General features: G+C 31.2%; 1 protein-coding gene across 1 annotated transcript; it reads right to left on the reverse strand.

Moving 5' to 3' along the window:
• Positions 1–11,747: 11,747 nt before the first annotated feature.
• On the reverse strand, positions 11,748–16,749 carry LOC114268889 (GPI-anchored protein). The gene is made up of 3 exons (XM_028210120.2): positions 16,018–16,749; positions 15,772–15,934; positions 11,748–12,293 (listed from the first exon to the last, which is right to left on the reverse strand). Exons 1-3 carry the CDS (start codon positions 16,500–16,502, stop codon positions 11,952–11,954), a joined length of 990 nt encoding a protein of 329 aa, XP_028065921.2. The 5' UTR covers positions 16,503–16,749; the 3' UTR covers positions 11,748–11,951.
• Between the last annotated feature and the right edge of the window lie 281 nt (positions 16,750–17,030).

Raw genomic sequence — 17,030 nt, forward strand, 5'->3', positions numbered from 1 at the left:
TTTTAAATTAACCAACTTACGAAATAGAAAAACTTTATTTGTGGCTGATTTCCTGTCATAAAGGCCTTCTGATTTTTTTCTCCATAAATCATATGCTGAAGTTTCAGTAGCAACATGATGAAACACACTGTTGTCAATCTATTGACAAATAACACCAACGACTTTTCGATTAAGTCTCTTCTATTCATCGTTTTTCATACCCTCAGGTTTGTCACTATCACCCTCAATGGGTCCATACAAATCTTTACAAAATAATAGGTCCTCCATTTTAGTTTTCCAAGTTACCCAATTGCTTCCATTGAAGCTAAACATATGATCCACATTCCCCTCCATTGATTTACACAAATAAATAAATCTAAATAAACCGTAAGCTCTGATACCAGTTGTTAGGAAAAAATATGATTTCCCACAAGTAAATCAATCAATGGGAATAAAAATTAATGTGAAAAAATTAAATCAACAGCAACACAAGAATTTTTACGTGGTTTCCTCAATGTGAAGTATGTCCATGGGATCGAAATCTGATTCCATTATCAACCAAAAAATTTTCAAACGATTACAAACGAGACACGAATGGTCTCACAAATCACCCTTAGGTGAATTTCAAATAATCACAAATAAATAAGAGAAAAGACCTCACCAAATAGACGAACCAAAAACCTTCAAACCAAGATTGTAAAATACCCAAAATAACGAACCAATCCAGCCGAAAATATGCACACAGCAGCCGAAATCAAGAACTAAAAGATCCACCGAATTGGTTGATCAATCTCTTATATCATCCACAACACTAACCCCCAATTGAAATATTTATAGCACAGTAACCGAGGAATAATTATAGCTGCCGCAACACTTTTTTAGAAAACCAAAACAATACAAAATATACTTGGCCTTTTTTTTTATATCCAAACCCTAGTTGCTACCAAATTGATTATAAAATACCCATTAGGCTTTCAAAAGTTAGATATAATATATTAAACATATATTATAACCAATACTAAACCGAACTAAATATTTTAATAAACCAATTAGGTCTCATACTTCACTAAGGAGGTATACCCAACAGGCACAAGCACCCAACTCTGTATTTATTGATAATTTTTTTTGGGTTAATCAAGTTTTTTTTAATTTATTATTATTATCTCTATAATTTGATTTAAATTTGATTTTAGTTTTTGTAATTTTAAATTGAATAATTTGATTCTTAAATTTTAAATCAGTTTTAATTTGGTCATTCAATATAAACTTTATTAATTTTTCTACATGTCACTTTAGAAATTTAATAAGTGTTCCAAAATTGTTTATTTTAATTTGAAAAGATGTGTAAATAGTAGAGTGAGTGGAAAAGAATCTTTGACATTTTGGCTTTTAGACTATTTTTCTTTTTTGACTTAAGAGGAAATGTGGCAAAGACAACAACAGACATAGAACAGAAAATAGAAACAAAAAGCAAACCATAACACAGAGCACTAGGCTCTAGCACTTGATGTTCCAACAATATCTGCAAATTTCGTTTGGAGGGTCCTTAAGTACTACGAGGTCTTCAAGATGATTGACCTCAATATTAGCTAGCCCATCTGCACCTTGGTTAGCCTCTCTCAGAATATGTTTGACCAAACAGCTACATCTACCCATAAAGAACTTGATGACTTCAAGAAGGGGCTCTATAAGGGAACCAGTTTGGTGTTTCCTCATTAATAAGACGGACTATCTGCTTCGAATCAGACTCTATGTGAATATCCATCATGCCTTTCTCCATAATGATAGTCAACCCTCTATAGATACCTCACAATTCAGCTTCAACACTTGTTACTTCCTTCAAATTCCCATGATAGCCTGGCAGTCACGTGCCTCGTTCATCTTTGAAAAGCCCTCCATATCTCGCAGGTCCTGGGTTTCCCTTTGAGCACCCATTAGTATTTAGCTTGATGTTACCGGCACAAGGAAGGCACCAATTAGTGGATTTAATAATTCTATCACTAGTGATACGATCCTTCTGGAAGGCCTCATGGATTTCAGCAACCTGGAAATGGATTAATCTAATAGAATTTTGGACAGTGTAATCTTCATTTTGAAACACCATGTTATTTCCGTCTTTCTATATTCTCCAAAGTGTAACAATGAAAATGAGTCCCCAAGATATATTTTGAACTTTAGTGCATTTGCTCTTCATATTTGCTTGCAACCATTGCTCAAGAGGAGTGTGTAAGCTAGACTCTAGCCATCTTTGGCCTTTCAAATCCTTCCAAACTTCCCATGCTCTGGGACATTCCGTAGAAGTCGGGTGATGTCTTCACTGTACATATTGCATCTGGGACAAGCATCATCCAAAGTCAGCTCTAATTTTTCTATGTTGATTAGTGAGCAATTTACCCTGTAGAATTAGCCAGCAAAAGCCTTTAAGTTTCTAGGGGATTTTGACCTTCCAAATCCAACTCCAATGAACTATATCATGATCTTGAGCATGAGAGACAATTAGGTCATATGCAGTTTCAACAAAAAATCTTCCATTTGTTGAGCTTTTCCAACGAGGGTTGTCTGAGAGTGTAACTGCTAAACTTATTTATTTTAATGATTTATTTGAAAGAGAAAAATAGAATCCAAAATTTATTTTAATAATTTATTTAATTATATTTTAATTTATTTGAAAAAGAAAAGTAGAATCTAAAATTTATTTTGATGATTTATTTAATTATGTTTTAAATCCCAAATTTATTTTGATGATTTATTTAATTATGTTTTAATTTATTTGAAAGTGAAAGACAGAATCAAAATTTATTTTGTCCCATTATTTCTCACCTAAACTTTTATCCTAAATATTGTTTGAATGTATTTAATATTTTCTTAAATCAGGAGTTCATTTCAACCCAAAAATAATGCCCAAACTAGAGGTTCAAATAGCCAAAAACAAAGGTTCAAACAGCCCAACACAGCAGCAGGCCAAAAGGTTCAAGTGGAAGATATTCAAATTAGTAATGATGGAGTGGAAGATATTCAAATGAATACAATGGCTATAAATGGCTATAAATTCAAATGAATACAACGGCTATAAACGGCTATAAGTTTCATTATATATACCAAAGCTTCTGATGTAAACAAGTTACAAAAAAAATCAGAAAATATTCTTTGATTTATAATCATTCACATCTATTCTCTGAAAAATTCTCTAAGAAGTGGTCTTCAATTTTTGTTTACATCATTTCTTAGAAATTATACACTGAGCCTTATAGCATTAAGCTCATCTTTCTTGTGTGAGATTTATAGAAAAATCAAAGCTTCATTTTATATATCTATCTTTGAGAGATAATTCTTGTAGCTTTCTGTGAAAGCAAAAACACGTTCTTTTCAATCTTGTAAGAGTGTAGTACACTCGGTGTTCTTGACTTAGAAAGTCTGTGTAAAATTCGTAGAGGATTGCTCAATTTGTATAGAGGTTGCTAGTACCCCCGTAAAGCTAGAGCATAGTGGAAAATCTCAAGTGAAGCTTGAGGAGTGGACGTAGGCTGAGTTGAAGCCGAACCACTATAAATTTGTTTGCCTCTCTCTTCCTTATCTCTTTATTTTATTTAAATTGTTGTAGTTATATTTCACATTTTCACTGTGCTAAAATCATTAACTGACATAGTTGTTAAACACTTGTTTTAATTATTTTTATTTCATTAACTATATTTATCTATTGTGCTAGTCATAATTTTTATTAGGGTATTATTAATTTTTAATTGTAAAAACCTAATTCACCCCCTCTTAGGTTATCTTTTGAGTAACAGTAACAAATTTGGGGAGATGGATTTTCTAATTGTTTTGAATGGATTGAGGCGATAGAAAATTAGAAATACTATCTAGATTCCAAATCCCATCCTCATTAAGCAACTCTCCTACCTTGATATCATCACAAGTGTGAGGCCTTGGATGTATAGAAATGCTACAGATCCCTCACAAAATCTATTCCTCACGAACCTCACGACCCTCACGCACCTGTGAGAGAGAGGATAGAAAGAAAAGGAAAAAAAAATACATACATACATGTGGTTCACATCATTTGAGGGTCATAAGCATCACTCATTTTTTAGGGTCTCAAGCATTAATATTGGATATATAGCTAGAGTACTTTCACTACACCATCAGTCATTTCAAAAGAGATCTTCTTACCATTCCTAATAGCCCACTTCATGTCTCTACTGAGAGTCTCTCCAGTTTTCATAACGCTCCGTCACGTATGAGAGGCTTTTCTGTGCCTGGGCCAATCAGAGAAATTATGCTTTTAAAGGTGTTTTCCTTTTAGGCTATTTTTCAATGTTGCCAAACAAGACTTTAAAGTGTAAAATCAATTTGTTCAATTTAAAACTATAGAGACTAAAGTAAATTTAGATCAAATTATATAGTAAAAAATTTAATTAACTAAATTTTTTTTTTGTATGAAATCCATTTAGAGGAAATATCATTGCTCTCTAAATTTTCACTCAAAATTTAATTCAACTATTTTTTTTTTCCGTTTTAATATCAATTTTACACCTAAAGTATTTGTTTACGTGTCACTGAAATTTATTTTAGAATTTCATTTTACCTCTAAGATATCTTTAAAATATCAATTAGACTTCCAAACTTCATTTTATTCAGAGATCTAATTAATATTGTGGAGATGATTTTGGAATAAAATAAAGGGTTTTTTTTTTTAGGGTCCCTGATATTAAGACTTTATAACATAAAGGACATTCAATATTTTCATAATGTCTAAGGTCCCTCAACATTGATCTAGAGAAATTTTAATCCAGAGAAATTCTTTCCAGAGAAATCCTGGACTTCCCAAAGGATTTCTCTAGGTTCAATCTAGAGAAAATTCAAATTTCTCTAGGTTTATTTTGACCAATTTTCGCTGGGTTCAAATTCAAATTCAAATTTATCTGGATTCATTTATAAATCAGAGAAAATTTAAATTTCTCTGGATTCATTTTAACCAAATTAGAAAGTACTACCTCAGTTTCTTATCCAATTCTCTATTGGAATTGCTTTGTTTCTTGTAGAAGGATGAAGATAAAGTTGTTCATGATGATAACCAGGTCCATAATCAACAAGAACATCCCATATTGCAAACAATTTCTACAACTTTCACAATTCCCCAAGTTATTTGGAAAATCACTTGAAGAGAATTCACATTTTTCCAAAGCTTAAATTTTGCTCAAATGAAACACTATATTTTTCTAAATATTGACCGAACTACAAGTTCTTTCGTAACACAATTGTTGATGAATCATCGATTTTCTACAATGTTTTTGGGAATTCACACATGCTTGGGATTCTCATCAGTATCAGTTCCAACATATCTCTTCCAGAACCAATGGTTTTGAAACAAAAAACGTATCTCCTTAATTGGAACTTGCTTTGTTTCAGGCAAGAGGAAAAAGATGAAGTTGCTCATGATGAGGATTTCTCTCCAAAGAAAATTCAATCTATAGAATTTCTCTAGACTTCCTAAAGAATTTCTCTCTAAAGAAATTCTGGGAATGCCAGATAAATTCTCTAGTTTTCACAAGAAATAAGAATACAAATCCAGATTTACCCTGAAAATTTGGGTTGATTTACGTACGGGGATCTAACAGACGCAACATTAATGTGATGTTTAAGGATTGGATTGATCCTCTATTGATTGAGTTTATCTGATTGCTGTAGCGGACTATAAAATTGATGTGATTTAGTTGAACAACATTATTATACTCAGCAGTACCATTGATGTAAGTTACTTGACTAGCTACGGTACTTAGCAGTTTGTTCTATTGTTGTTTGCTATACATCCATTGTTATGTTTGTGTACTCAGATTGAAGTTTTTTTGATATTTATTTGCACTCTGTTTGGCAACTGCGATCAACTCTCTCCCTGATCTAGAGAGATTTTAGATAAATTTCTCTGTATTTTGAAATTCTCTGGTTTGCTCAATTTTACTAATTTTCTGTATATTTTGAAATTTCTCTGGGTTGAATTTTCTCTAATTTGCTTAAAAATTCAACCCAGAGAAAATTAATTGTCTCTCTCTCTCTCTCTCTCTCTCTCTCTCTCTCTCTCTCTCTCTCTCAATCTGATTTTCTTCTAATTACTATATCATCATCGAATTCAACTAAAGTCAACATTTTCTTACCTTGATTGCTATTTGGTTGTTTTCCTTCACTTTTTTCCAATCAATTTTTGATTGATTCGAACTTCGAACTTCGAACTTTGATCTTCTCAATCTTCATCAAAATCGCTATAATCTTTAATAAACTTTGTTCGCTTGAAGCAACAATGGCGTTGAGATTGCATTGAGAGAATGGTAGGAGATGGAAATAGAAAAGATGAATTGTTGGTTCTGAACAGTACCAATGTGTTTGCAGCTCTGAGTACCAATGTGTATAGTTGTATAGTTCTCTAGTTTTTGAGTTTGTAATTCATTATCGTGTTCTTGAAATTTCTATGAATATTTGTTGATCTTGAATTTGTATTTTGTTGTTAATTGCTTGGATCTGATCGCCCTATTTATCAATGTTGATTGAAATTTCTGATGATTCCTACTTGATTTGATTGATTTTGCGGTAAATATCACCAAAATTATCAAAATATTGATTCTGATTGATTTGAGTTGATCTTCGAGCATTGTCTACATACATGTCTTAAACTTTCTGCAACTTCACACGTATATATATATACACAAGTGTATGTGTGTGGAGAGAGAGAGAGAGAGAGAGAGAGAGAGAGAAATGAGGTTTGATTTGAGAAAGTCAAATTTCTCTACGATATATGGATATGGGGTCGAAGGGCCTTAGACATTATAAAATAATATTGTGGATCTCTTCCATTACTAAAAATGGGAGAGAGACCTTAAACTAATTTTCTCTAAAATAAAATTTCAAATGAAATTTGGGTGTCATATCAACAATTTCTAATTAATTATAGGGTCTAGCTTTGGTCCAGTCTACCATCGGACTGGACCGTGGTGTTGGGCTCGTGGGGTCCATAACGGGTCCTATTTTGAAAATCTGAACCGTTCAATGTGTAGAACTCTTCGAGTACTATATGTCTGTAAAAAATCATGTTGACCGGATATCGATAGCTATGTGATCAAATCAGTTTTGTATAAAAAATAATAGACGGTGAATAAATTAACGGTTGAAAAAAAACTGATTTGATCACATAGCTATCGATATCCAATCAACATGATTTTTTACAGACATATATTACTCGAAGAGTTCTACACATTGAACGGTTCAGATTTTTAAAACGGGACCCGTAGTGGGCCCCCACGGGCCGAACAGCACGGTCCAATTCGATGGTGGACTGGACCAAAGCCAGACCCTTAATTATAAACATCAATTAATAATAGAAATATAATTAATATAAAATCAAATAATTTAAATATATAATTGATATTATTAAAAAAATAAAATAAAATAAATTTTTTAATAATAATTTAAGGAGTAAAACAGTACTTTCCAATTTATACATAATTTTTTAAAACTTTCATAAGGAGACAATCATAAAACTCAGTGCTTCCAATGTATGTTTATATATAGCAGTGCCATACAAATCTATTTGGGAATTTATGATTTTTAATTTTGAAAAAGTTATTTTGGACTGTTTGGTTAAATTTATTTCAAACAGCTTCTGATTTTAACAGTTTATTTTAATTAAAAAAAAACTGATTTTGAGAAGCTGCTCACCCCTTGCTTCTGATTATCAGCTTCTGCTGTGGATATGTTAATTTATGATTATACTCTTAAATTTTTTTATTTTTTATTTTTTTAAGGAAAATGTCTCGTAATTCAAATTTTGTGGCTCAAAAGTGGTTCAAATGGCCAAAACGACGTCGTTTTAGCCATTTTTATGTTGTTCTGTACTCAAAACGACGTCGTTTTGGCCATTTGAGCCACAAAATTTGAGCTACGTAGCATTGTCGTTTTTTTAAAGATAGAAAAAGACTTAAATGGACTATAGATTATTATTATTATTTTTTATGAGAAATGTAGACAAACAAAAAATAAAAATTAATTGAAAAAGTTATTTCACAACTTATTTAACAAACACTACTCAGTAACTTAAATTTATAATTTAACAATTACACCAAACAGATTAACAACTTCTGATTAAAATTATAATTTATAACCTATTAAATTATAATTTATAAACTGTTTTAACAGTTACATGCCTTTGTCATCTACTTATCCAATTCTATTAATTGTGGGAAGATTGAGAGAGAGAGAGAGAGAGAGAGAGAGAGAGAGTGTGAACTTTAATTGAGCTGAATCAGAAAGGTGAATTGTCATAATCTTTATTATCAGTCTATCTTTCTTTCTCTCACACACACTTTGTATGACCTGACTCTATGGATCACACTCTCTTTATTTCCCCGTCTGACGAATCTAAAACTTTTGCAGATGCAATATCTTTTCTCTCAAAATTAAATTTGAAAGTATTTTTTTTTTTGATAATTAGAATTATTTGTTTTATAAACTTTTAAATATATATATCATTTATAAAAAAATTAAATTGATTTGATAATTATAATCTATTTATTTTATGATGTTTGTTTTTGAAAAAATGGGTGACGAATATGTTTTTAAAAATTGATCATCTAATTTTTTGAAAATAAAATTGATAAATTAAAAGAGTTATAATTATCAGATCGATTAATTTTTTTTTTTATCTCAAATGATAGAAGCTGAGAATCCTACAAAGTAAACAATCTGAATTATCGAAATAAGACCTTTAGTGCGTCTAATGGGCCTCTCCAATTCTCTTAAATTTAAATAATTTGAGAGAAGTTCACCCTTTCAAGAACAAAACATGTGTATAAACATGATTAGATGCCCAAGTACTACTCACTGTGTTTAGTTTTAATTTTATGGATTCAATTTTTTTTAAATTGAGTTTTTTTTCATATTTTTTTTTATTTTTAGTGAATATTTTTAAATTTTAAATAAGTTTTTTTATTTTTTTATATACACCTTACTTAGATATATTTAAAAAGTAAAATATTTATAAAAAAATATTTTAAAAAATCAATAAATATGCAAGAATACAAAAAATGTACTGCATTCTTGTATATTTTTTTTTATATATTTTTGGTATTTAGTGAATTTTTTAAAGATTTTTTTCCACAAATATTATACTTTTTAAGTGTATATATGTTAAGTGTATCTAAAAATTTTAAAAATTACTTAGAATATTAAAAAAAAATTAGTGAAAAAAAAAACGAAAAACAAAAAAATTCAATTTTCTGAAAAGTGAATATTGAAAAACCAAAACCAAACAATTGTTTTTTCAATAACTAATTATATTTAACTTTTTATATTTTCAATAAATTTTGTAACATGATTATCATCTAAACATATAATAAAAATTAATTTGGTTAAAAAAATAAATAAATGTGTAAAAAATTTATCAATTTTATATAATTTTATTTTTGTATGATAGAAATAGCTTTTAAAAATTTTAAAATATTTTTTTGACATATATTTTTTATAAAATTCGTTTATATTTTATTAAATTGACGATTTCACCCTCAAAATTAGAAAATAATATCTTCAATTATTCTTATTTGAAACAAGATTTAAAATTTAAAATTAAATATATTATAATTAAAAAGTTAAAAATTAAAATGTTACAAACTTTAAATTATACTGACAGTTAATGGAATTCGCCCTTAATAAATTTTGTAATAAGAGTGTTAGCGTTTTCATAAAATAACTTGTTTTCTAGCATTATATTTTGAGGTAACATAGAGCCAGGATACCATTAATGAGTTTCACGGGAAAATTGATGGAAGTGTCTACATCAAACTTGTGCCAAACAACAAGAAGCTTATAATTCAGAAGCAATTTCTATCTTACTTTTTCAATCAACAATGCTAGGTAGCTCAAAATTTTGTGGCTCAAATGGCTCAAATCCCTCAAAACGACGTCGTTTTGAGTATAAATGAGTGTAAAACGACGTCGTTTTGAGGGATTTGAGCCATTTGAGCCACAAGATTTTGAGCTACCAAACATTTTCCTTTTTCAATAGTCTCTTTCTTGTTTTTATTATTTTACAATACTATGTTTATTACTTTTTTTAGTGGTACCCAAGAGACATATGGTCTTATTTGTCATAATTTAAAAAAGTCAAAAAATTAAAAAGTTATTATTCTATTTAAGTCACATTATTTCTCTATCATATCACTTTAAATTCAATCTATATTTCATAAAAAGTCAAAAAATATACTTATTTAGATCATCCAAACTACCCCACATGGGGCAAAGAAAATAAAAGAGATATGTTTCATGGTATGTTTAGGGCAGTAAAACAAATCGAATTATTTATCTTCCACCTGTTAACAGTTTATTTGAAATCCATTACACCTGTTAAAGGTATATGCCATATATATCTTATAATTAAAAAAAAAATGATATAATTTTATACTTTCTTAATCATAGCTAAAATAAAATCAAAAGTCATAACTAAATACCACATAAAATATAACCAAAGATCTCATGAGTCATAACTAAAAAAAAAAAAATTAGTTATAATTAAAGAAGAAAATGACATAACTAAAGGTGTATATAATACACATTTTTCAAGGGGGCGTGTATAGTAAAATTTCTCTTAATTTAAACATATTTTCAACATTATTGAATTTTTAAATTAAATTTAATAACTTATTACTCAATTCAATAAAATAATGTGCACTATAAAAAAAAATTAAATTATTTCAACTCAATTTGCGTTAAGGTCTTTTAAAATTTTGATCAAAATCAAGTAAGTAAATTAAATTTAAAAATATAATTTAAAACTTGTGAAATTTTCGAATTAAATTTGAACAATATGTAGTACCGAGCTCAACTCAATCATTTTACAGCTCGCATTGTTGAGGAAGAAGAGAAAAGGAAGGTGGAAGTGTCATGTCGTGTCTCCCTTGTTTGGACGGATAGGGAAGGAAAAGAAGAGAAAGGGGAGTAAAATTTTGTCCCACTTTTTTGGTAGATCTAAAAATTTTAAAAAGGAAAACAAAGAGTGAGAGAACTTGAAATTTTTATTTTTATTTTTATATTTTTCTCACATTTTCATTTGCCAATTCAATCTATGACTCAAAACTTACTGAAAATTAAAAATACAAAAAGTTAAATATGATCGGTTATGAGAAGATGCTACTCACCCTATTGGCATGTAATGCAGGCCCCACGTTATAAATTAAGTAAATTACACTGATTTTTTATTTTTGTTTTTTTAAATTTAAAAAAAAAAATACAATTTATACTATAAATTATAACATAATAACACCGGCTTCCATTGCAATTGAGTATTATGAGATTCCATAATCTCAAATTTTCTTTCATAAATTTTGAGTAAATTAATAGGTTCAATTTTTGAGACTTTTTATTCATTAAATTTTACTAATAAATTTATCAAGTGAAAAAGTTTATTATTCTTGTATAAAGGACAAGTAAAAAAGTTTCCATTTATCAAAGACAAATCACATTATGGTCAAAACATAACAAACATATCTCTAAATTAAATTTTAGTAGTCTCCTGCCCCGCCACCTCACACCATCACTACCACTGCCAAATGCTACTGGCCACCGATCACCACCACCTCTGGTCACCGGCAACTCAACCACCAAACACTCTTTGACGAACATTATTCAGCGAGAATCTCTGGCAGTCATTTTCCGTCAACTCTCCACCCTACAACAACTTCTCCCTTCCGGCAACATACTCAAATAATATTGTTTTGGACACTAATGACTGATAATAACAACGATAACAATAATATATAAAAAATAAAACTCAACCATTACAACATTAAAAACCTTGACCCTAATTGTACCACAAAAAGAATTACGATTCCACTACTCATTAACCTAAAAACTTAACAATACAAGGGGACCAATTTTGGGAAATTCATGATAATAATACAGAGAACAGGAACTACTTACTTTTTTCACACAAACTAGTACCTGGTGGATGATACAAAGAGGCTCATATAAAACAAAACAAGTGATAGGATAGAGAGAGCAATGGGTAAATGGAGGGTGGTTGATGAAGACTGATCGTTGATTTCAGAAGAATCAACGGCTAGGGGCATTCCATCGCTGTTGAGACTGCAAGAGAGAGGATCAGACCCGTCCGTGCTCATCATGATGGCTCTTAGGACTGCTGAAACGGTGTGAATGTAAGTGGATCGGTTCTTTGCAAGGAGCCATGTTAAACCCATCAGCTCACAGTCTCTGTTGCGCATTTTGCTCGTCCTGTCCTCTAGTTTGCTTGTATTTCCAGTTTTATCTTCATTTAGCTGCATATAAGATCATATATGAGAAAACTACATCACAATTAACATATAATATCACCACACATAAATCTCATTTCTCACCCTATTTTCTCAGTCTAGACACAAGTGAATTCTATATGCATAAATCGCATATGACACCTCTTTTTAGTCTAGAAACACGGTAGTGAGACTCATATTGGCGCTGTTTGGGAAGCTGCCAACGAGGCTATTATAGCCTCATTTGATAAATAAGCCAAAAAGTGGCACTGTTTACAGTTTTTTTTTTTTTTAAAAAAAAAATATATAGGCACTGCGCTGGACAGTGTACAGCCGGAAAGTGACACATCAATGGGAAAATTACCATTTTGCCCCTTTATATCAATTTAAAAAATAAAAAGTTAGGGATAAATTTGTCATTTTAAATTTAAACATCATTTCAACACACTTTCCAATACAAGAACCCAACTAAAAATTCATTTCATCTTCCCAAACACAAAACTAAAATAGTCTACTAAAATAGCCAAAAAGTCAAATAGCCTACTAAAATAGCCACATTCCAAACGAGGCCATTAATAAATGCACGTAGAATAGACTCACTTGCATTTTGGAATAAGAAAAGTGTGGCAAAATGAGGTTAAGTGTAAGAACCAAGATAACATCATTCTCTATCTATTTTTTGGATTTTTATATTGCGTATCTATTTGAATACATAAGGCAAAAGAAGTAATCTAGTGTTCAAAGAGAGATTAGGGTGCCAATCTTTTTGGTAGTTTTCTTAGCACCATGTCGCTTATTCCTTTATAAAATAGACAAATTACCAGATCGAAATTACGAAATTTCTTGTAGAAGGCAATGTTATATCAACATTATAGTCTATTTAAAATTTCATATGCAAGCAATTATATGGCTGATTTGTGTACTATCATCCTAGAAGTAAAACACCCACCGAAGTAACTTCTAATTAAAAAAATGGCAAGAACATATCCCTCTAATTATCACAAAAAAACTGTTACATATTTCATTTTTTTAAATTTATGTGAAGGTCAAAAACCAAACCAAATGAGATTTATAATTATTTTTGTTGAAGGGAAATTGTTGAGAGATGATTGTATATTGCTTTAGGAAAAGACCTGCAAACACTGCATTTGATCTACATAGTTAAAATTGGGGAAATAATAGATTCAACATTGAGCGAATAGAAAACTCTTTTAAACAGTTTGATCTTTGACTACATCCATCCCACTAAATGCCACACTAACATACAACACCATGCATTTATGCTACAACCACTTTGGCCACCCAAGAGTAAAGAATCATTGACCTAACATCATAATATGAAGATAATTAATCTCAAAACAATAGGATAAGTGCTCTCTCTCTCTCTCTCTCTCTCTCTCTATATATATATATATATATATTTCCTTCTAATCTCAAAACACAATCACTTCTGTAGTCTACGAATAGCATGCCTTATGTTACACTATTTTCCTCTAGAGAAAATAAAAAATTTACTGAATTCCAATCATTACAGTTGTTTTCATATTAGCCTCTTTCGAAATGAGTCTATTGGTATGCAAAGGCAATGCAATGCGACTATTGAATACTACTATACAAACATAATTTTCATGTGTAATATTTGGGTTTCTTTAATTTTAAAACATAACACTCACAAATATGAATCAAAATATATATATATATATATATATACTAGGTCAGACCAAATTATGCTTTGCACCATTTCACATTCACATAAATTTTGGCTGAGTTGGACTAGATGCCCACCAAAATCCTTTTTTTTAAAATTTTTTTTGTGTTGCAAGGTAATTCAACTTTCTTTTTGTTTTTCCGTTGCAAGATAATTCAATTTTAAAATTTTAAAATTGGACCGAGCTTGGGCTACCTTGTGCTTCAAAGACCTCAATCCAACCCTCCATGAGGGCTTGCGTACGTTAGGCTTGCCCTACGTTGGGTTTAGGGGGCTCAGCCCAACATGCCCAGCCGACCCACTAGGCTATGGGTAAATTTACATGCTTATATGTTTTTTGCTTTCTAGTGGCAGGGTGTTATATAATAACAATAATATTACAATAATCATATTTATCTATTACATTGCATTTATTTGTTTTAAACTTGCATTATTTTAACAATAATATTATGTAAGAGGCTTGTATCCCATTTTATAAATAATTTTTGTGCATATAGGCTTATCCTTATTTTAATGTTATAACAAATATGAACATTGTGACATTATTAATTCTGTAAAAACTGTAATCTTCAGTCACACATCACAGAATTAGATGCAGGAGCATAATTGTGTGTGAGGACTGCGACACAGTGGATAGTGGTGGATGAGCATGCTAAACTTACCCTTTAAAAGAAGACCAGTTTAATACAACTGCAAACCTAAGCCGCAAAGTCCGCGCGTGAAAATACTTCCCACGGTGAAACCCCACAACACAATTAACTTCCCCCACAAAGCCACCAAAACTAAAAATTCTTTTGGTTAAATTACCATTTTACCCTTATAATTTAATCTAAATTCCATTTTAATTCTTATCTCTTTAATTTGAAATAATATTAATTTTAAATTTTAAATTTAATTTCAATTCAGGTAATTTCATCCGCATTACCACTAATTTTGTTTAGAATTACATCAAGAACCCCATTTTATAATTAGCAAATTTGATCTCAACTCTATTATTCATGAATCCATACATTTTGAGTAAAAATAATATATATATATATATATATATATATAGTATATATTTAATTGACAATGTTAAAATACAATTATGTAATTAATTATTTTTTGAGTAAAGTACATTGATCTCGCTTGAGATTTATAAAAAAATATAATAAATCTTACAATTTTGATATAATTATATAAATTTTAATAAGATTAAAATGATCAAAATTAATATAAATGATATGAAGACACAATGCATAATATAAAATGTACATTTTAATATAAAAGAAATTATAACATAATTTTTCATTCAATTTCTAATGAAAATGGAACAAGCGTTATATAAATTAAAAATTTTAAAAAAATTAGGATAATTATACTAAACTTAGGAAATTTATTATAACATCTTCAAATTTTAAGAGATAGGTATAATTTACCCAATTAAAAATGTGTGAAGTGTACTTTAACCATATTTGCCCCGCCATGAAAATTGCCGCCAAAGCCACGGTGGCGCGTGTTAGGCAGTCAATTAAATTTGGCGGGTAGAACAACCACTAGACCCACAATACACAATTCTCAGTGGCAAGCATGTGAGGTTGTTGTCGCCAAAAAACAAGAGAGAGGGAGAACGAAAAAAAAAAAAAACCAAAAACCAAAAAATACTTTCCCAATTCGACCCACATTGTTGAAGAAGACTACTCAAATCAAACCCTAGCAACTTCCCTCTGATTCACTCAACTATACCCATCAATCAAACCAAAGAATATACAGATAGAGAGAGAGAGAGAGAGAGAGAGAGAGAGAGAGATGGGTTACCCGGTAGAGACTGTTCAAGCACTTGGAACACCCAGCAAGACCAGAATAGCCATTGAGGCTGTTACTAAAGCAATCTCTCTCTAACCTCTTCACACTCTGATCTCCGACGAGTTCCCCATTTTGCGACACCGAGAACGCTTCTGGGCAGCTCAATGGGTGCAACCTGTGGTATTAATTACCAAATTAAATAAATAAATATGAGCGACAAGAGAAAACACCAAATTTACGTGGTTCGGCAAACATAACCTTATCCCACAGTAACAATACACCACATCACAGGTATTGTTTGGCTTCACCAATTCAATGCCTTTGTTGTTCAAAGCATTTTCGAGACTTGTCACACAGGTCTCTGAATCGTCGGGAAGGAGTGGGAGATCGTACGACGCCGTTTGAGGAGCCCTGCCCGCCCTGCCCAACGCCGTCTTCGAGTAGGCGGAGAAGAGCCAAGCGGCGAGAACAGGGCAGCACCGGGTCCGGTGGAGCTGACCCGATCGGTTTGACCCGCAAGAGGATTTGATGGCGTGGAAGAGGTCATCGGGGAGGTCCAAGGGGCAGCCTGCCACGTCGGATTGTTCGGGGAAGGCGGGGATGGTGGCGGCCGAAGATGGGGTGGTGGAGAAGGGTTGGATGGAAGCCGGGTCGGGTTCGGTTAGGGCAGGGAGGGAGGGGAATGAGGGGAGGAGAGTGAAGAAAAAGAAGAAGAGGAAGGTGAAGTAGGAGATTTGGGACATTGCTGTTTTGAGAAGTGATGAGGGTGTTGAATTTAGGGTGTGTTTGGGTTTTGATGTTTTTGTTTTGTGGGTGTTGGGTTAGGGTGTGGTGTGGTGTGGTGTGGTGGGAGAGGATACCAATAAAGGTGGTGATGGTGGAGAGGAAATGGAAAGAGAGAGCAAAAGGTTGGTGGGAGTGTGGGGATAAAGGTATGGTAGATTAGGGTGGGGTTGGATAAATTTTTGGCTGTTTGCTTCCTCATGCTCTAAGGTCATGTGCGGATTAGTAATAGTATCATAAGCAAATCATTCTTGAGGAATGTTTTTTTTTTTTTTTAAATTATTTTCCTAACATTGCTTTGTAACTCTCTTTGGAAAAAAAAATATTACACTATTTTATGCTATTAACTATATACTATTTTGTATTAAAAATTACTAATAAACGAATTTATGATATGCATTTTTAAGGTAGATGTTATAAGTTGTGTTTATATTATGAATGCTATAATTATGTTATGGTTGGTGTGACAAAAATGAATTATTTTGGTG

Source organism: Camellia sinensis, chromosome 15, assembly GCF_055761805.1.
Source record: "Camellia sinensis isolate YWXY chromosome 15, ASM5576180v1, whole genome shotgun sequence".
Lineage (NCBI taxonomy): Eukaryota > Viridiplantae > Streptophyta > Magnoliopsida > Ericales > Theaceae > Camellia > Camellia sinensis.

Bases quoted from the DNA above. Each gene is read 5' to 3' on its own strand.
- LOC114268889 (XM_028210120.2), bottom strand. From the start codon at position 16,502: ATGTCCCAAATCTCCTACTTCACCTTCCTCTTCTTCTTTTTCTTCACT. The intron at 15,935-16,017 runs GTTATGTTTGCC...TTAATACCACAG, and splicing joins TATTGTTACTGTGGGATAAG to GTTGCACCCATTGAGCTGCC. The intron at 12,294-15,771 runs GTAACCCATCTC...TCTTATATGCAG, and splicing joins GCTTGAACAGTCTCTACCGG to CTAAATGAAGATAAAACTGG.